At 34.1% G+C, this 22,435-nt stretch overlaps 1 protein-coding gene and 1 pseudogene across 1 annotated transcript; one reads left to right on the top strand and one right to left on the bottom strand.

Annotated features, from left to right (window-relative positions):
- The first annotated feature begins 3,583 nt into the window (after nucleotides 1-3,583).
- On the top strand, nucleotides 3,584-14,606 carry LOC111411319 (DEAD-box ATP-dependent RNA helicase 6-like). The gene is made up of 11 exons (XM_023041859.1): nucleotides 3,584-3,846; nucleotides 4,091-4,159; nucleotides 4,299-4,425; nucleotides 7,130-7,364; nucleotides 7,937-8,175; nucleotides 8,867-9,118; nucleotides 9,226-9,406; nucleotides 11,501-11,589; nucleotides 11,666-11,739; nucleotides 11,825-11,937; nucleotides 13,986-14,606. The coding sequence occupies exons 1-10, from the start codon at nucleotides 3,584-3,586 to the stop codon at nucleotides 11,901-11,903; spliced, it is 1,608 nt and encodes a 535-aa protein (XP_022897627.1). The 3' UTR covers nucleotides 11,904-11,937; nucleotides 13,986-14,606.
- A 1,282-nt stretch (nucleotides 14,607-15,888) lies between these two features.
- On the bottom strand, nucleotides 15,889-16,394 carry LOC111411318 (annotated as a pseudogene).
- Nucleotides 16,395-22,435: the final 6,041 nt, after the last annotated feature.

The raw sequence follows: 22,435 nt of genomic DNA, 5'->3' as shown, positions 1-22,435 counted from the left end.
CAATTTCTAGGTGCTTCTACGTAGTGTCCAAAAGACAAACTTGGCCATCTTTCTTCCATGAACAATGTACAAAGAAGCATAATACAAAGTACGACTAAGCTAAGTGCATTTTGGTTTATGAAAAGCATATAACAAGAAACCACTAGTTAACATTTAAATCATTTTTTCTGCTCCAAACAGCTCTAATCATTGAATTATTCACCAAGCTTAAGAAGATGTCATCAGATAAAAATGGAATCTTCATACAGACATAAGAGCCTGTTCAATCACATAATTCATCATTACCTATTAGCCTACCACCATAATTTGAAAAGAAATTAGCAATTGCACAAGACTACAAAGAAGACTCAAAATTTAGCCCAAAAGGCTCAAATCATTTAAACTTTAAAGTCTCATTCAATAATTATAATTCGTGCGAACACAAAAACAACAATACAACAACAAAAAAATTTCAATAAAGCATACACACATGTACAACAAAACATCTTCGGTGCTAAAACATAAAAACCTTTTATAAGCACAAGTAGATTAACTCTATTATCGTGAAATATTGATGAACAATGCAGATGATTGAGACTCATGGAGAGAACAATGAAGATGCAGTGGGGTCAGTGTAGGAGACCGAAAAGGCTCGACGACAACTCAGCGAACCAACGGCAGGTCGCACGAGTACAGAAGGAAGGGAGTGAGGTAGGGTTTAGAATTGCAATTTGTTCTCTCATTTTGCATTTGAATTAAACAATTAAACGATATATAGCTATTAAATTGCATCTAATGTTTTGGGCCAACTTTTTTAAATAAAAAAAGGAAAAGGAGCCCCAATAAAAAAAAAGGCCCAGAATCAATCACTTACTTACTTGTCATCTTCTTCCGAATTCTTCCATCTCCATGAGCGCCGCCTGAACTTCAATCTTCGGGCTTCTTCTTTAGCTCCGGTAACAACAATGAATTTTAGTGGAGCTAGCACGAGTGGCTGTGCCACCTTGCCAGGTGCTGGCTCCGCCACTGTCTGCATCATATATAATAATTATGTATAAATTTAGTATAAGAATATTTTGATCTTAGAGGCCCCATTTTTATGTTAATATGCATTTTAGAATAACAGATTGATGGAAAATGTGGTTAAAAAATAAGATTTTTTTAATTTATTTGTAATATTATTTTAATGAATAATGTGTGATTGAAAGAAGAGAGTATTTTGGAAAGACTAAGAATCAAACAAGGCCTTAGTTATGTTAAACATTTGCATGCATTGCCAGGAAAAATCGATAAGTGTCGTACTTAAACACGGACCCCTTAGTTTTAAGTATGATATGGTGAAGATGTGTACGGTGTCCTCAAAATATCTTTAGCCCCATGGATAATTGTTGAAGGCATCGATATCGTTGACGATCTCCGGATGTAAGAGGTCGATCGCAGTCTTATTGTAATGACACAGCACCACGCTCTAAAGGATATATACCAGTCTTTACTTTAGTCTATCTAACATTTGGTCACACTTCTTGATTGCGCCAATAAGTTAAGTTAGAAGCATCGTCTCTTATTCCTGAAAATAAGTGTCGTACAGCCTATTACTTCTCTGAGTATCGTCATGAATTGCATCATCGCCCATAAGCTTTAGTCCATTTATTAGGGTAAACTCAATCAAGGAGAAAGTAGCGACCTGGTCTCCAAGGTCAAAGTAGAAGGTATCGCTGTTGATTGCCATGAGCAGCCGACATAACAATGCATCGACGATCTACCCGGAGCATTACACTTTCCTCAACTGATAAAGGGGCTAGAGCAAGGTCTGGTATAGAATATTCGTGTGCTAATCATCCAACAGCTTCAATATTGTGGTGAAACTGATAAAGTTACTATTCCATGTAGCTTTCTCCGACAGTTATCTCAACTCCATGTCTAGATGGTATTCCATCCTAAGCAGCTAATGTAGTAGTGCATCGATGATCTGCTCGAAGTATTGCATCTCCCTCAACTGACATAGGGGCCAGATGAAGGACTGGTATAGAATATTTGTGTGCTGATTATCCAACAACTCCAATATAGTAGTGGAACTATCGAAGTTACTGTTCCAAGTATCTTTCCCCAGCATCTGTCTCAACTATGAATCTAAAAAGTATTCCATCCTGCAAAAAATTCAAATATTAGAACATTGAGTAAGAGACAATCGAATCGAGCATAGTCTCATAAAATTAAACGAACCGAATTGTAACGTAAATTCATTTTACACTAACGCTAATAACAAATAAATGGATTATAGACAAAAAAGTTATTATAAAGTATTTTTATTAAAATTGAAAATTTAATTAAAAATAAATATTATTTAATGAAAATCGAAAAAAATTGCTTTTTATCATAAAACGAAAAGATTTAAAAAAAGAAGGAAAAAAGAACGAGGAAAAATGAAAAAATAAATGAGAAAAAGGAAAAAAAATGGAAAAAAGGGGAAAAAAAGAAAAAAGGAAAAAAAATGGACGAACAGTTGACTCATTTAAAAAAATGGCCCGACAATCGACCCAAGACGACTGTAGCCGACTATTAAATAGTCGATTGAGCTGATTGTTAAATAGTCGGTGAGCATAGTTTGTTTTGTCGTCGGAAATGGAGAGAAATAATGAAGAATAAACGTTATACATGACAATTTAAATCACAAATTCAAAATGTATACAAAATGAAAAATCATTCTCTTAAATCCACAAAAAACTAACCTTGTTGAAGATAATAATTAAAAATTTTATGATTGTCGACATTGGATAGACTGTAGGAATGATAACTCTCAACCGGATCCGACTATTACAACTGATTGTGTGAAATTTTCCTTTTTCCCTTTTTTCACATCTCTTTCTTTGATTGAAAACAAGGACAAAATTAGTAGATGGTAATTTATATATCTATTTTAATTTGAATTATTTTTTAATGATCAAAGGCCATGACCAGCGACCATTTCCATGTATTTCCTCAGTTTATGGTAATCATATAGCAATTTTAAAAATGTTTTTTTATTGAAAAAATAAAAAACGATATTGTAACGAGTCCAATAGATCCGCTTCCTTCCTGTTATAAAAAAAAAAAAAAAAAAAAAAAAAAATGTCGCGCCGGTTCAATCTTTCATCCAAGCCCTAGAACGGTTACACCATCTCCAGTTGATCGTTCACCTTCTCAACGCTTCCGTTTTCTATAATTTTAAAAAATTCTTCGCTCCCATTTCTAATTAACCTTAACAAGTTCCTTCTATTTAGGCCTACATTTTTTCATAAACCCTAACCCCAATTCTCATCAGATATATATATATATATATATCATAATAATAATAATAATAATAATAATAATAATAATGTCGCGCCGGTTCAATCTTTCATCCAAGCCCTAGAACGGTTACACCATCTCCAGTTGATCGTTCACCTTCTCAACGCTTCCGTTTTCTATAATTTTAAAAAATTCTTCGCTCCCATTTCTAATTAACCTTAACAATTTCCTTCTATTTAGGCCTACATTTTTTCATAAACCCTAACCCCAATTCTCATCAGATTTTGGTTTTGTGTTTACGTAGAATTCACATTTTCTGTTGGTTTAGGATTTAGCAATGAGCTCGAGAGCGAGGTATCCGCCGCCGGGGATGGGAGGCGGCCGAGGTGGGGGAATGAACATGAATACTGGACCAAACTATGGGTTTCAGCCAAGAAATCCTACGCAGCAGTACGTGCAGAGAAATCCAGCGCCGAATAATCAGGCATTTCGGAACCCTCAGCCACAGCAGTTGCTTCCAAGGACTCAGCTTCCGGCTCCTGCCGACAGAGTAGGCAACGAGGTCCAAAGGGCCATGCATTCGGAAGCTATTGATTCAAGGTCAGTACCAAAGAAATTGTTTTTCTTTCCAGAGCTAGGGTTATGTACAGATTATCAAGGAAACTCTTCTGGAATTTTTGATCTGGAATATTGAATATGGTTCCAAAAATCGACGAGAATTATCCTGTCTGCCATACGATAGTCCAAAAAAGTTTTCCATTTTAATGCTTGTTATTACTTGGTTTCATATTATGAAGGAAGCTCTTCTGGAATTTTTGAGCTGCAATATCTAATGTGCGATTAGTCTTTATTTGGCTAGTTTTGATTTTGTGGATGTTTCCATATTGAGGAAAAGTGTCCTGTCTGATTTGCGGTACTTCAAAAATGTTTTCACTTTTTAATTCTTGCAGTTATTTCCTTTCATGCAGTATGGAGCTGTTATCTTAGTCAGTTGAATTCATTTGTTTTTCTCCAAGTAATGATGTTTTGTGAATCTCTTCATGACAAATTAGACAGAACAGAGGTAAAAAATCTAAAGATTCAAAATGTTGTCCTTTTAAAGGTGTTTCTTCTCTAATCCCTTTTGTGATCTTCGGACGTCAGGCTAACCAAAGTGCCCTGGCCACTACCCTCAGTGAAGTAAATTTTCACTGTCTTGTTTGTAAATTGAATTAATAAATTTGAATTTATAATTTTGTATTAGTTCATGAAAATTTAATTATCTCTTATAGTTTCTATTGTATGTATTTTTATACATATTTTCTATCTTTTTTGACATCTGGACTGACTCCAGTTCGGGCCCAGTGAAAATTTTGACCCTTTGAATCCTGGCCTTTTAACTTTTTCAGTTCAATGCCCAGGTGGGGTTTTAAACATTGTTTCTTCTCATATACAATCGCTTAGTTGAAAATCATAATTACAAAGACTAAGCAAACCTATCACTGCCTTAGTTGTACTCTTTTTACCGCTGTTTCATATCTTTACATGCTCTATATTCTGATTCATTTTTACGTGCTGCATTCTTGATTCATACAAATTTTTTGTATTTAATCCGTTCTTCAATTTATGTGCTGATTACATTAACACAACACATTAGGTTTAAATCAGGGGTCTTAACCGAGTTTCAAACCCCATTATCTTTTACTGTGGATGGTTGAACGTAATTTCGTTCTAAATTTAGTGGTCAGCATGCTCTTTCATAACTCAACACACGCCATTATTTAATTTATTATATGGACAACTCAAGCTAAGAGTTAAACATGGCCATGGTGGTAGATAAATAATCATCAGTGTAGTGGTTTAATAATTTTTGAATTTGATAGCTTTTATAAGAGAAAAAAAATACTTGGTAAGTTAGAGGAGCTTGTGTAGGTTAAACAAGAAGAAACCAAGTCTAATACTCTACAAACTCGATTTTGTTTTGTGAATGCCTTATTACCATTCTTTTGAATCCAAAGCTTTCTATATTGATCTAATGAAATCTAATACTTTGCAGTCGTCTTGTGTCATGCTTAGTTTAGTCCACCTCTCATTCTTTTTAGGGAAATTTGCAAGAGAGGTTTGCAAACCTTTCAAAGAAGTGCTGCAGAGTCCCGAACCTTCCAATCTTGGCACTGCTATCCCAAACCTTTTTAATAAATGTGCAGAGCAAGGTCGTACCAAAACCTGACAACCCACATTGCCACCCCATGATTCAACAGTGGCTACCGGCAACCCCAACCACCACAATAAACCAATGGCAACCATATCTTTAACGGCCACATTTCACCACCACCAACTCCAGCAGCCTTCACACCCCCTAAACACACTCCTGAGCGCTCATTCAAAATCTGAATCTTGTTCATCCCCAATCATAAAATCTATCAAAAGAAGAGAATATATCATTCAAATTTCCAAATAATGCCACTGATGAAATGACAGGAAATAGATTCTAGATGCTAAATTTCTCATCCCTTCTAATAAATTTATTTGCTGTTGCTGCTATATATACATTAAATGTATTTCGTTTAATTGTATTTTAATTGGTGGTGCTTGTTTGGTTTCATTTTGACACCATTCCCAGTGCGATAGAAATGTGAGACTGTTGTTTTGGTGTTTGAATTGTGGTAATGAAGTGACCATGTCAGATTCAGGAGGGGAATATTGGATAGCGGATTTTCGGACCATAAGTTGATGTTGGGGCATTGATTTGTATGAAAATTGAGGAGAAAAGTGCAGGGGATAATTGGGTTTTGGGATTTAATTGCAGATTTGATTTCGTGGTGAAGATGTTGGTGGCCACAACTGGATTAAGGGTGGTTGGGGGTCGTGGTGGTTGAGAAGGGGGTGGGTTGAGGGAGATGAAGTTTTTTGTTGTATTATCATCATCATCGTTGTCGTCATCATCATCAGTATTATTACACCTTCTGTTCCTTTTAATTATTTTATTTTATTTTATTTTTTGGGAAAAAACATTTTAGTTGTTTTAAGTGGAAAACGTGGAGACCAGTTGGCCCTTCTTAAAATGTAACAAATGGTCTAACAAATGGTCAAATGAAGGCGAACCTTTGAGTTTTTGGTCGGCAGACAGATATTTGGATGGAATGCGTTCAAAGGTCCTTACACCGCACATTTATTAAAAGGTTTTGGATTGCGGTGCAAAGATTGGTAGGTTTGGAACCTCACGGCACTTTTTTGATCAATTTGGAACCTCCATCGCAAGTTCCCCCTATAAACATTTCATTATTTTTCAGCCTTCTGAAATCAAAGCTGTTTTCATGTTGTAATCTAAATAGTAGAATTTCCTTCCATAGACATTTCTGTCTCATAATTAATCTCCAGTACTGCTTGGCTGTGTCCGATGCATTTTGGATGTGGACAGGTATGAACACTCTGGATCCGGATTTGCTTCACCTTGTTCATCAATTTTCTTTGTAACTTCTGTCACCTTGTTAAACTTTCGTTTGCAGTCTTCCGTGTCTGGTTAATGGATGTGTAAATTGCAGATGTCATGCTGAGAATAAGATAGAGAATTCTGTCTAGACATTTATGACACCTGGCTATCCACGTGCAGCATTTTGTCTAAGACACATAGATCCTGCTTGCATGTATGACTAAATTGTCTGTACAGTTAATTTGTTAGCTAAATTGTTTGCAGAATATAGTTCATTGGATCTCAATGAAGAAGATTAATCGGGTTCCAATATGTGTTTTATAGTTGCCAATTGTTTATTTCTTGTGGCTGTAAATTTATTTGCATCAACTTCTGAGATTTTGAGAAATACAAGCAGCCCTTCCACAATTTTTAGACTATCATTTGTTTGTATATTTAGGCTTTAGCCTTAATAAATGATTCTCCTTGCAGGATGTAACAGCTACTAAAGGAAATGAATTTGAAGACTATTTTCTGAAGCGCGAGCTGCTTATGGGAATATATGAGAAGGGATTTGAGAGACCTTCTCCAATTCAAGAGGAGAGCATTCCAATTGCTCTCACTGGAAGCGATATCTTGGCTCGAGCAAAAAATGGAACAGGGAAAACTGCTGCCTTTTGTATTCCTGCCCTGGAGAAAATTGATCAAGACAACAATGTTATTCAAGGTTTTAATCTTATTTATTTGATATTGCTTGTGAATATGTCATCTCTACACCCTACCTTGTAGAAATTTGACTTATTCAGGGAAGAGGAAGTGATTCAAATTCAAGAAAGGGTGCAAGTTGATCCTTTTTTTTTTTTTTTATTGTGAGAGTGAGAGCTTTTATTTTAGCCAACTGAGCTAGACCTATTGCTTTTTGAGAGCTCAAAATCGAGTTTGAGATGAATGGTAGCTGCCATTACTTTTTCCCAAGTTAGACTCATTCTAATAGAAACCAGTGACGATGTTTATTTGGGATAGGAGATGCAGAAATTACAAGATTGCTTTGTCTTTTTGTTTGTTACGCTTTGCGGGCTTGGCTAAGCTTTTAAGTGCTTATAAGTAGTGGGCTCCAAGGAATGTGTAGTAAAAGAGTAGATAAAATGTTGTGTCCTACGAAATGTTTTGATGAAGAATTTGACCAGCTAGCAATTATTTTGCGTAGTTTGACATTTTCTCATTTTTCTGCTTCTGTTATATCTTTGCTTTAAATTATTCTGTTCTTGTATGGCATCTCACCAATTTGCACTGTTGCAGTTGTTATTCTTGTCCCAACGCGAGAATTAGCCCTTCAGACATCGCAAGTTTGTAAAGAGCTTGGGAAGCATCTAAAAATTCAAGTTATGGTTACAACAGGTGGAACTAGCTTAAGAGATGACATAATGCGTTTGTATCAACCAGTTCACTTACTCGTTGGAACTCCTGGGAGAATCATTGATCTTGCAAAAAAGGGTGTTTGCATTTTGAAACATTGCTCTATGCTTGTGATGGATGAGGTAATGAGATGGTTTGGTATATCCTTATTTTTTGCAGTTACCTTTCTTTTTTGTGGATGAGTCAAGCAACTTAAATGTGAAATGATATTGTTCTTTTGTTAGTATTGGAATTGGGGAGGCTGGTATTCCTTTAGGAAGACTCCCTAGTTTTCATTTCTTCAGAACCCAACACCCCAGCCCATGCCCCACCCCAAAATAAAAATAAAAATAAATTTTTTTTAAAAAAACTAACTTTTCTCCTTGGACTGGGAGCCTGGAAGTATTTCTTTGGAAATATGGTAATGATTTTTCGTGAATTGTTTGTGATGTGATTTTCTTGAATTGTTTGTGATGCGCTACTCTGTTAAGGATTTCTACTTTGCTGTAGAAATGATAGCAGCAGTAGATGTTAATGCTATCTGAATTTTGATTTGAGATATTTATTTAGAACTTTGAAGAGAAAAGGGATACTGTGGGATTTGGAGAACTAGTCTGTATGGTCACAGTTTCTTTCTTCAAAGTGCAAGTCTCTAGCCATTGATTTGTTTTTATGTCCAAGGTTGAATTAGCTTTTGTACGGTCATGGCATTCCAAACCGATTAGGAGATTATAGACATTTGATCGTACTATAATCCTGTTCTGTTTAGTTAGTTCTATGAAAAAGGTGATTATTGATGGGTAAACTCACCCTGTTTCTACCAATGTCTTTCAGGCTGATAAGCTTTTGTCACCAGAGTTCCAACCTTCCATTGAGCAGTTAATTGGTTTTCTGCCTGCAAACCGTCAGATCTTAATGTTCTCTGCCACATTTCCTGTCACTGTGAAAGATTTCAAAGATAGATACCTACAGAAGCCTTATGTCATCAACCTTATGGATGAGTTAACTCTCAAAGGTATAACACAGTATTATGCATTTGTTGAAGAAAGACAGAAAGTCCACTGCCTCAATACTCTCTTTTCAAAGGTTAGAACTCTTGATTGAGCATGACTTTCTATTGTGGATGATGCATCTTTTTTCCCATGAAAATTCTGTTTTGGGGATTATATACATGTAAAATTTTCTGTCTGCAGCTTCAAATAAACCAATCTATTATTTTCTGCAATTCCGTGAATCGAGTAGAACTTCTTGCCAAGAAAATAACAGAGCTAGGCTATTCTTGTTTCTATATCCATGCTAAGATGCTTCAAGATCATCGTAACAAAGTTTTTCACGACTTCCGCAATGGTGCCTGTAGGAATCTTGTTTGCACGGGTATGATCTCCATCTTCTTGCGATGACTGAGCTTTTACATCTACAATTTTGTTCTCAGATGAGTATGCAATGCTCAAGTTGTTTGATTATGCCTGTGGCTCATAACAATATTGGTTCATAAAAATGTATTCCAAACTGTAGACTTATTAGTCCCTTAGATCTATTGTGCTTTGCTTGCAACAATTGGATTGGGTGGGGAAATGATTGTGCACAATTAGTGCATGATAGTATGAGTAAATAGACAAGTTAATCTTGAATACTTTTAATATAACCGCAAGTGTATATAGAGGGTCAATAGTTGAAAAGTTTCTTAGGTGCATGCTATTTTTGAAGCATTAGATAAAGTGACTTTGCCACCCTCCTTTTGGCTTTCAATGCAAGGCTTTCTTGATTATTTCCTTGTAACAAAAATGGGCCTAAATAGATAGAGAGAATACCATTTTTCTTTCTTAATGTTATTGTCCCTAGTCTTAACTGCATGATTCCAATGAAGACTTAAGAGTTCTTGGTTTCTTTTGCTGCTATTTCTAAAATAATCCAATTACGGTTAACTGCAACTCGACTAACAATGTTGTATATTTTTAAATATGTAATTTCTTTTTTTCATTTTTTTTTTCCTTTCCACGTAAGTAATTATTTTATCACTGGCTTGCAGTTGCACTCGTGGTGGTGTACGTTTTCCACTGTCCTTGTGAAGCATTCATTTCAAATCAAATTCTATATTTTTTGTAAATTTTGTATTCTTGCGGTTGAATGGGGGATGCGACTTTTGGAATATTAGAAGAGAGATTATATAATCCAGTTTTCAATTTGATGCGTATTTTAGGAAAAATAATTAAAGTTTGATTCAATAAATGTTATTAGGTATCAATGTTTTGAAAATCGACCCGGAAAAGAGAAAGAGTCAAGGGTCAAAGGGTCGAATTGAGGTCGAACCATTGGTAATAAATTAATAAATTATATCCACGAAATTGACAAAATTAAGTTAATTTTTTAACTTAATATATATAGACAAAAGCACCAATTAATGATTTAAATTCATGTTAATGTAGAATACAATAAATAATTAACATTTAAGCATTTCAATTTTCAGTTGTCCTAAGGCCCATCCCACATCGGATTGTCAAAATATGTGTATGATGAGATTATACTTTAAAAGCTGTCCTTTAGTCACTGATCAATTATCCCACATCGGTTGATCAACAATCAACTTCATGGGAATTTTCTTTTATAAACAGCAATAGTGATGGGAGGGGTTGAAAGGTGAACTGGGCCTGCTCCTGTTGGGCTAAAAAAAAAGGAGGAGTTTGAAGGATTTTTAATGAAGACATTTTCTAGAATTGGTTAAAAACCCGTAATCGGTTTCTGGTTTCTGATTTAACCTGCAGGTTCACGGATGTATTTACTAGTTTCCTATTTTCCGGTTAACTGATAATGACTGGATTGGATTTGAGACCGGTTTATGGTTACCCCGGTTGAACCGGTCGGTCTGGTCTGGTATTCAAAACATTGTTAGGTATTTCCTACTTAGAATAGTACCTTGAAGCCCAATATAAAGGGATCTTATGCTTTGTATTTGTAATAAACAACTACTTTGATAGTGAAATAAATTAAAGCCTGTTTGATTCGCTTTCTTTAACCGCAAAAATGAAAAATATGACTGTTATTCATCGCATCAAACCACCATATTTGACTTTCTATCTCTTATGTGGGTCCCATAACGACTATATTTTTCATTCATATTCTTACAAAAATGGGTACCAAAAGGGGGCCTAATACTTTCTCCCCTAATATCTCTCCTGTCTCTCCAATTTTTATCTCCCTCCTGTTTCCCCCTTTTCCTCCCTCCCCTTTCCCTTTCCCTTTCCCTTTCCCTTTCCCCCTTTTCCTAATAATTGTTTGTTTGCATCCTTCGGCAGCAACATTTGTCCTCACTCCTCACCACTAATTCAGATGGGAGGAGAAAGAAGGGACATGCCTTTACCTGCATTTTGATTCTAGCCTCATCTAATGAAATTGTTTTTCTAGTTAAACGGTATTCTCCTTACGTTATTGCAATAATTGTTTTATCTTCCTCTTGCAATCTAATTGCAGATCTATTTACAAGAGGTATAGATATCCAAGCAGTCAATGTCGTAATCAATTTTGATTTTCCTAAGAACTCTGAGACATATTTACACAGGGTATGTTAAATTTTATGCCAGTGTACTAGTCATGACTGCTGTGCTATTTTTTCATGGACTATACTGTCATGTGTAGGTTGGACGATCTGGAAGGTTTGGACATCTTGGGTTAGCTGTGAATCTGATAACCTATGAAGACCGTTTCAATTTGTATGCTGTTATTCTATTTTTCAGTGATACAATATTACTTCATTTTTGGAGATTATTATATGATTTTCCTACTCGAATCTTTCAGGTATAGGATTGAACAAGAACTTGGGACAGAGATCAAACAGATCCCTCCACATATAGATCAGGCTATATACTGTCGTTAATCTGTCGTAAGAATTCCTCTCCCTGGTCAAAAAGGTAGTGGTGAGTCATATCGAATATGCATATCTATTTATTAGCATGCATGTTCAGTTTTTCAGCAAATCAGAGATGCACTCATATTAGAAGTCATGCAATATAAGTTTTCCTTTTTAATTTTACTGTGCAAGTTCATCTATGTTATTAATTACTTTAAATTACATCCTTGGTTTAGTTGAGTAAAACTTTTTCACTGAATTATGAATTCCTCGTTCCTAACTGTTTATTATTTAGAATTTTTTTTTTTAAATGTCCCACAAACTTGTGCGAAATGGTATCATGGAAGAAGGGTAATCTAGTCATTGTTGAAAAATGATACTTGAGGCTTATGCTTCAAATACTGTTTCACGGAGGCTTCCAGAAAACGTTTTGAAATCCATACCTTAAATGTCATTTTGCGAGGCTTAGTGCTGAAAGCTACTATAGTGTTCGCCTATATATCTTGCATTGTCCAGACATTCAATTATTTCTTCATAACCTAACATGTTTATGGGTTCAAAGAGAGGAAGGACAGTAAATTCTTGCAAGTGGAGGATGATAGCAAAGAATAAGAAGAAACTTCTAGTGACAAGGATGGTGATGTCACTGATTTCCTCCGAGATCGTTTAGTATGACAATACAAGAAATTTCTGGGTTGTCTCTAATTAATGGTAATCACTTATAAAGTGATTATAAATTGAGAACTTATTATTTTTATTTATATCGATCTATTTTATGTTCTTTTGCAAGTTAAACTTTTAATTTCTGTAATTAGTTCCATTATGGATATCAATGAGCATAATTTTGTTTTCTTGTTATTCTTTTGAATTATTTATTATTCTTTCTTGAGGTAAGCACCCTTTCATTGAGGTATAACACCTTGATACCCACTTTTTCCTTTTTAAACATTGTCTAGTATTGCATTCTGAGGGAAATGCTTGTCGGGACATTTGAGGCACTTTGGATGCTTCTCAGTCTTTCTGCTGCATTCAACTCTGGTTGATTTCTTTTGCTTTATCACCAACATCAATCAACATGTAATTGTTTGCTAGCTTCAGTGGTAATACATTGTTTTTAACATGGTTTTGGGAAGTTCTCATAATGTTTCAGCAAATATATACTGGCATGATAAAGTTTAATCCTACTGACTGAAAAAAAGGGCCGCGGGGGGGGGGGGGTTGAAATATAAGTGGACTGCTCGATTATTTCTTGTTCAGACTGTTGGATCCTGGACTGAGAGGGAATCAGGGACAGAACTTGAAGAGTACCTCTAGAAAACGATTTTACCATTTGGCTGATGCATTATCTTTGAAGACTTAAAAACCAGTTCTGGACTTTTAAGAAAAGCTTAAAAATAGCTGAATCGTGTGGATCTTTAATATATCCCCTGTTTAGTAGAATTTAAAAGCTAGATTTTCATTTAAGTCAAAATCAACAACTAATTTTAACGACAAATTTTATGGGATCCATAAATTTTTAACCACACATTTTATCAACTTTTATCAAAATTTACTAAATATCTGATTTTAATCCCCACCAAATAGTGGTGTAGTTTATTAATAGACCATTTGGTACAAGTTGCAATGAAGTACATGCAGTTACTGCAAAGCTGTGATGCTGCGTGAATCATATAGTTAAACAAATGCTTTCTTTTGGATGATTTTTGTGTGATAATCTGTATATAACTATGATTTTGATGAAATAGGCACATGTTTCTCAAGTTCTCGCTAGACTTCATTTACTAATGACGTAAACTTTAGCGTGTCATTCTTACCTGAAGTTCCGAGAAAACCATCATAATACCTCTGGAATTTCTTTTGTTGCTAGAAGAGAACAATTAATGGCTTGTTTAGTAGAAAAATAAACTAAAATCGTGTTTATTGTACAACTGCAAACCAAACATGTACTCCATGTTTGATTGTATTCTCCTCTCATTGTTTCGAAAATATCTGGTATTTTAGTTGCTGGCATTTGTATACTAGTTGAAATTATTATTTCAATATAATTTTGAAATCTTGCAAATATTTAACCCTTGTATCTTATGCCTTCGGTGATTTCTTCTTGTACAGAAATGTTTAGCTGCTGTTCGAAGTACATGATCAAGAGTCAGGTGCTGTATTAAATTGTGCCTTTGGTCGTTGAAGATTTGTATTTTGACTTATGAGGCTGACGATTCCAGAGTTCCAGGCATATTTCTTTGTCCTTTTTATAATAAAGAATTCAATATCGTATGCATGTTCAGGATAAAATGTTTGGTTCAATTTTCCATTGCTTTTGGTTCTGTCAGCAATTCGTCGTTCTTATTTATAATGGGGCTAGGTTGATTTGCACTTTCCGTATGTTGAATGCAAAATCTTCTTGGACTCATCTTCTGTTATTACCTTGTAATTCTACCCCCACACCACATCATACATCAAAATATCCTCCTCATACTTCCGAGGGAAAATGTGGCTGCAATGTTGAGCATTTTTTAGGATGTTTCTGTGATCAAATGGGATTCTGCCACCGAGAACATGATTGGTACCATGTGGGGATCGATAAAATTGACTTTTTTTATGCAATACTAGGCTGTTTTTATGGAGTCGTATGCTGTGTGTATATTGTGATCTGGTACGAGGATTGCCTTGTTCTTGTGTTTACTTGTTTGTGAATTTGAACATGTGGTGGTTCAGCATAAAGAGTGATTCAATTTATTCAGCGAATTCTCTTTTCAAACAGAAATGAAACTTGTTCCTGGTAAAAAGGTTTTTTTAGGATGGTACTATGTAGAAAGATTTATTAGGATGTCAAAATGGTATCAAAGTCAACCCCAATAGAGTAGCCTATACGAGTATCAGCTATGTTTCTTTTTTCCAACTCGACTGGTTCAGTTTACATCGGACCACGAAAGGTAGGTCCAATATTGAACAAATTTGGTGTTAAAATGCCTTGCAAAAATGATAATAACAATTTTTATTATATTATATTATATTTTATTTATTTATTTATTTTTAAAAAGTGCTGCAGATAAGCATTTACAGTTTCAAATTTCAACACAAAAGTGGAAGCCAAGGTTGATAAATTTACTAGTTCACTAAAATAACATTTTTTAGAAAGAGTTAAAGGTAAAACTAGAAAATATTTTAAACTATCATAACGTCAAATATATGGATAAGTTCCTCTACGATGTGTACACCTTTTTTATTATTATTATTATTATTTTTTATCGGTAAATGTAAAATTACTAATTGAATAAAATAACATCGGGCATGCTTGGGTAGGCAAGGATCAAGTAAAAAATACATATACATTGGGTATATTTGGGCAATAAAAATGAAATGATGCAATGATGGGCTAAGGACGTACAGCTGAAGACTCAAATTGAATCAAAAGTCCATCATATAAGAGAGGACTTGAGTGAAGTACAGTTTGGGTCGATATCGCTTCTACTTTATTCAAGCCCATTATTTTTTGTTGGGAATGAAGAGAGTCTACACAAAACTCGAGTAAAAAGGATTTACTCTTACTTAAATGTACTAGGTTTTGCATGTAGTGACTGATTTAGGTTAACACGGTTGAGCAAGTACTCCACAATGACCATGGGAAGAGCAATTTTTTCTACTCTTGAATATCTACATTATAAATAAATTTCTCATTTCTCTACTGGCTTAAATTTTGGGATCATGCTACACGACCACAAAGTTTGACACAACACACTCATATGGGATGTTGGCATTATTTTATTCGTGCGGGACCCACGTCTCGACTGTGAGTGCTGTGTCAAACAATGTGATCGTTTGGCTTAATCCTAAATTTTGAGAGATGAGAACTTCTCAGCACAAGTTATAAACAAATGTATTTGTTTTCTCGCAAGGAAAAAGTACAGTTACTGTACAAGATCACACAAGGAAATGAAAACTAGTCATATTTTGAATATGTTAAACACGCCAAAACTACACAACAAAATTCACACAATTGCCAAACGAGAGAAGCTTAACCTCCAATGCACCCACAAACCTTCGCCAGAGCATGCCCATTTGCACAGAATTTTGCAGACATCTCATCTGCTTTGAAAATTTCTTCGCCTCGTCTAGCTTCAACCATAGGTCTCCTCTCTTCTGCTTGCTTGTGAACGAGAGCGACCTTACTTCTCATTTATAATCTGCTTTCTCCTTCTCCATACGTTCCTGCCATTTATATGTAGCAGTGGACGTGGGAGAATGTACGAGATTTCAACTTATTTTTCTTCGTTGGTCGACTTCGTAGAAGTACAGACCAACTACTAAACACGCCAACAACCATTCGAAAGAAAGAAACTCTTTCATGACTAAAGATCAAAGACCGCAAGCATTTTTGTTGCAAAATATTTTGCTAATAATCACCATGTGCGTTTCAATTACCTCTATTTGCTTTTGTTTGGCTTCAAGAGCTGCTTTTTTACTGTTTTCCCATGATGAAACCTCAGAAAGCTTTTTTTTGTGCCCTGTTCCATCATACATGTTGGATGATTTTTGTGAATAGTGACGTCGAAATAAGTATAATGATGGTGACAAAACCGAGACAAGAGTTGGACTCTGTCCTTAAGTCGAATTTGCCCCGCAACGGTGCCTACGGATTTCGGCAATCGACTCCCAAGATACAACGGCTACACTTGTGTTTGTAGCACTCCAAAACACAAGTACAACGAACCAAATTTAGGCTTATGTACTCCAAGGATGAAATGAAAGAAAATCAAAATAAATGAAATGATTTTGATTTTGGACTGAAGAGAGGATGAGAGACGTTTTGCATATCAAATTGTGTGGAATAGGACACCCAAATGGTCCTATTTATAGACCATGAAAGGGTGTGGACGAAATGGTTGAGGCCAAACCATGCACATTTTCCAAACAATGCACCTTTATGAAAAGGTGTCTATTCACTGATTTTCGTCTTTTTTCTTTATTTCTCATTCATCCGATATTGGTTTTCGAAATGCCAAATATACCCTTCAATACATGCAGAGAAATCAAAATTCTCTTTCGGGGGCGTTGCCCCCTCGACCCCCGCGACCTGACCGGTCAGGTCGATCCCCGTTTGTGCGCCCCGAAGCGGCGAAGTGGCAAATAATTTTGCTTAAACGGATTGAATCGAGCTTTTGCGTATTTGGCTGAAGTCGATACGAACTTTAATCGATTTTTCAATTCTCGATTTATTTAACCAATATCCAACAATACATACTTAATAATCAGTGTCTAGAAGTTTCTTTCAGCAAGGTTAAAACAAATAAACCAAATATAATGCTGAAACATTCTATTCTGTTTCAGTAAAAGTCAGTTTTTCTTTCCATTGAAAGAGTCTTGATCTCAAACAACAGAAACTACAGAGGAACATGCAAAAAGTGTATTCAGTCCTTCCCTTTCAATCTGATGCACAATGCAATAGGCGATACTCTAATCTGAACCTTCTGTGTAAGGCTTGAACTTAGAACCCCTCGAGATAGAATTAGAAATTGTGAAATGAGTACATCGACATTTTTGGTGCAAGGACCAATTTGGTATGGAAATCTCTATCTATCTCTCTCTCTCACACACACACACACACAGAGTACAAATAGACTAATGACTCAGTCACTTGCATTTCACAAGACATCATCATACTTGGCAATTGAAAATCTATCAACTTGCAAGGTCTGTTCGAATGAAATTCTACCATGTAAACTTTATTAACTTGTGATACAATCAGTGCATGTTGACGTAGGCAGAGGAACATAATTGACATCTTAATATACCTTATACACGTTAAAGACTAAATTTCAATGAACGAACATGTCTCCTCCCTAACAACTTAAACTTTTAGATGAGGTGGTTTGATATAGGCGAAAAGAGAGAATTAACTTCTAAATCCTAATAAGCAGGCTACTCAAATTCTCCGAGCTTTTAGAGATGATCATATTGTAGTAATTGAAATGAGAAGAATTATGAATATCTTACCACTGTCAAGGGATCCTTTTGAACTAAAGGCTTGGGAGCCTCTGTTTCTAAACAAGTAAACAAATCAAGTTTTATCAATAGTATCCATATTTCATCGACAAAATCTCTCAAGTAAGACAAGTAGTGAAGTTGAAATAAGCCTCGAAGAAAGCCTAATATAATGTTTTGTCAATCTTATATGGAACTTTAACACTACGAAATACCCCTAAAGGATTTATAAAAATAATCTTTTACCAATTGAGGCATCTGATAGATACAACTGAAAAGCACATAGGCACCCCTCTACAATCTATCCCATTGCATTCCATTGTCTCGTATTATACTGTACAGTATCCAGTCAAATAGATATATTGAGTGAAAGAACAGATAGAACTTTAATATTTTTTTTCTTTTTATATGATAGGTAACTGAATTCATTCCTAGATTCCCGGATTGCTTTACTTGTATCAACTATCAAAAGGTGATTCGTGCTACATAACATGTTGAGAAAGATCAACCTCCTATGTATCGTTGGCAGTAATTTGTAGATGGTAAATTAATACAGATAATTTATACTAATTTCTTGATTAAAATTCGACGTCTCTGACATAATTGATATATGTGTTAGGAAAGAACTCTTACAATGGGATGAACATGATAAAAGCTGCTTTCCTGATCAATGGATCCATAATTATTAAAGATAAAACCTATGAGGTCACAAGAAATGTATCGAATCGATTTTTGTTAAAAGAGTTGATCTGATCAGTGGACCTATAATTATGTAAGATGTTCTATAAAAGAAAAACCATTACCACAAGTTTCCCCTAAAGAAAAAACAAAAAGAAAATGGATATTGATAATTGAACATAACTCCAAATAAATGTTTGTTGACAAGCTCAACTTTGGCTGTCACCTCTCCAGATTTGTTTTCCCCAAAAAAGGCATTTTTATTGATTTTAGACTGTGAATTCATTTAACCAAGCAATATTAATTATGCCACATCCATTTTCTACAGCAAATATAATTGATTTATGAAATTACTATTAGAATCAGTTTAATAGCATTAAATTCCATGAAAAATATCATGTCCAATAAATTCATTTTTTACTTTGACTGTTTGATACGAAAGTGAAAATAGACTTCGAATTCCAAGGCACAAACTCTTGTGGTCCGTTTGATTGTAAAGATGAAATTGAATTGAATTGAAACGAATTTCAAGGAATTGAATTGTCTAGAATTTTTTTTCAAGAATTGTAAATTATTGTGTTTGATTGGGATAATTTTTCATGTAGAAAATGTTGAAATAAAAGTGTTTTTTTTTTAATCTCCGTTTGGCTTTATTTTACGTGAAAATGATCAATTAAAGGAATAGATTTTACTGGTATTGGGGATGAAATTTATTTCCATTGCCAACACAAAAATAAAAATATAAAAAACAAAAATTTCAAGAAAAACAAAAATTGAAAATGATTTCTTATGTTCAGTGAAGTTTTAGCTGAAAAAGAAAAGATTAAAAGACAAGTTCACAAAATAAATTCACGCGCAGAGATTACCAAAATGAGGCATGTAGAGAGACAGGAACAACAAAGAAAAAGTTCAATTTTTGTTTCAAAAAATTTTGGATTGACTAAAAATTATTAGTTTCTAGTATGAGTAATCGGAAAATGTATTTAAAAATCAATATATCATAAAATTCCAGTAAATTTGTCAACCAATTCTGTTTGACGGGCATTTATCAGAACTCTGAGAAATAATAATAGACGTGTTTTTATGGTTTACACAAGGAGCAATCTAAATTACAAAACTTTTCAACCTCTCGGTGTCAGATTCACCACCTACTGCTTGAAATGATTCCATTTTAGTAGCATAATTATTATTCAATTGAACGGTAGTCTTTTCTTTCTTTTCCTAAAAAATCCAGTAGACCAAAAAAATATCACCATAATAAAGCGCCTATACGACAAAAAATAAATAGGTGACAAATTATATTTTCACTGCATAGCTCAGGTGGAACCCCTAATGAGGTTTAAATGTACAACTACAGCATTTCTTAGCATGTTGTCAGGGTAGTCTTTTACCGTGTATCAAATATACACGGAGAAAAATCAATACTGTGTATCGTCTCGTGAGCAAAGAATACGGTTCTTTTCAATAAGGGTTTCCCTTCTTGCACAGACCCCTGTGAATACGGTTCTTTTCAATAAGGGTTTCCCTTCTTGCACAGACCCCTGTGCACAGGGGTCTGTGCATATAGCACATCCCTTTCAATAATTATATCCAAATTCAATGTAAATCTTTTTTAATTATTGTTTTGAAAATTGTACCATCATGAAAATATATTGTAAATCAAAGAATGGCAAAAGGCACGTTTGGCACAATTTTCATGAAAAATGGAATTCGAATTCCACTTTCCACCAATTTTGTGTGTTCGATAGCAAATCTTTTGCATGGAATTCGTTTTCCATCTTTTCCACACACACTTGAATTTTCCATGATTTTGTTTTATTTTTGGCAATGAGAACAAATTCTAAGATCAATTGTAAAAATGATATCCCTTAAATTGACAATTTTAATTTAAAATAAAGCCAAATGAATATCAAATATAGATGATTTTTGGATTTTTTTGTGCAATGAAAATTTTTTTTAGGAACAATTGTAGAAGTGGATATCCTTTAAATTGATAATTTTCATAAAAAAAAAATCAAATGAATACCAAAAGACACTTTTATTTCAACTTTTTCACGTGAAAAATTATATCAATTAAACACTATTAATTGACAATTCCCAATAAAATAATTTTTAGGCAATTCAATTCCCTAAAATTCGTTTTCTTTCCATCCAAACACTATTAAATGAAACATCGAGGAGAAAGAATAATAATAATGCTACTGAACACTACTGATGTTAGAGCATTAATTTATATGATATTATGTGATAGATTTAATTAAATGTGAAATTATGTGATTCATTTAATTGTACATTTTATTTAACAATAATGCTATGTAATTCCACTGGATTGCACCTTCAGTTTAATTGGCGCTAGATGATCAGTCAAATGAAAGGTGAAATTAAATTAGACATTTAATTCCACTTATCATTTAACGCAACATTATTTAAACTGGGGTTGCAATCCCAGTAGGGCTTAATAGTATTACCATTTATTTAATAACACTTATGCCATGTTTGATTGCACCCAAATTCCATGAAAAATGGAAATCAAATTTTATCTTTCCAATTTTTTGATGTTTGATTGACAAAATTTTTCCTAGAATTCGAATTCCACATTTCTTGCCACATAAGCCAATTTCTAGCTTTTCCTTGAATGGGTGAGAATTCCAATTTCTGAGTTATTGTAGCGTTATTTATTTATTTATTTGACAATGGAAACAAATTCTAATAATTATTGTAAAAAAATATTTCTCTTTTATTGACAATCCATGCAAAACAAAGTCAAACGAATATCAGAAGATAGTTTTTTTTTTTGGTTGCAATGGAAACAAATTTTATCTCCAATACTAGTAAATTTTATCTCTTTAATTGACAATTTTCATGTAAAACAAAATCAAAAGAACATAAAAAAATACTTTTATTTCAACATTTTTCATGTGAAAAATTATATCAATCAAATACAATAATTTATAATTCTCAAGAAAACAATTTTTAGGCAATTCAATTTCTTGGAATTCGTTTTCTTTCCACCCCAATTCTATCTTTGTAATCAAATGGACCCATAGTACCACCTAAACTGATGTTGTAACACCAATAATACTATATGTCCGAGTGAGATGCACGCCAGTATTCCCTTGTGCTGACAAATTTAATTTAATTTATATGGGTGTTTTACATGGGCCCACAGTTTTGCATCCAACAATTACAATAAACTCCAATAGAGGAAGTTTAAGCCCACAGAACGAATCCTTTCTTTTTTTAATATATTAAAAAAAAGTAATTATTATGTTTTGAAACACAATGGAGAGATTTTCTATTTCTTTATCCATATATTTTATTATGTAAAATGTTGCTACTAATCACAAGTTCGAATCTCATTATATTTATCTTATTGTATATGTATATGTATGTGTGTATGTGTGTGTGTGTGTGTGTGTGTGTGTGTATATATATATATTTAATATATTAAAAAAAAGTAATTATTATGTTTTGAAACACAATGAAGAGATTTTCTATTTCTTTATCCATATATTTTATTATGTAAAATGTTGCTACTAATCACAAGTTCGAATCTCATTATATTTATCTTATTGTGTATATATATATAAACTACAAGTTGCTTATAGCAAGAAGTTTATGTGTTTATTAGTGGTAGTAAAATCATAATTGTAGTCAAAATTCATTGTGGTTGGATTATTGGGCTCAACTATCTCCTTTACCCGTCCAATCCTACAAGGCACTCACATGACAACCAAGTAAGAAGTAAGACACCCCACTCCATCTCACTCCCCCACATCTTTTCGAGGTGGTTGGGTTATTGGGTGAGGTGATTAGCGCCTCATCCAAGTGGTTGACTACCTCTCCTAACACATGATATATTACCACCAAAGTAATTCTTCTAAGATGATTATACTCACTCA

This window comes from Olea europaea, chromosome 15 (genome assembly GCF_002742605.1).
Source record: "Olea europaea var. sylvestris chromosome 15, O_europaea_v1, whole genome shotgun sequence".
Lineage (NCBI taxonomy): Eukaryota > Viridiplantae > Streptophyta > Magnoliopsida > Lamiales > Oleaceae > Olea > Olea europaea.
This window is presented reverse-complemented; position numbering and strand designations above follow the sequence as displayed.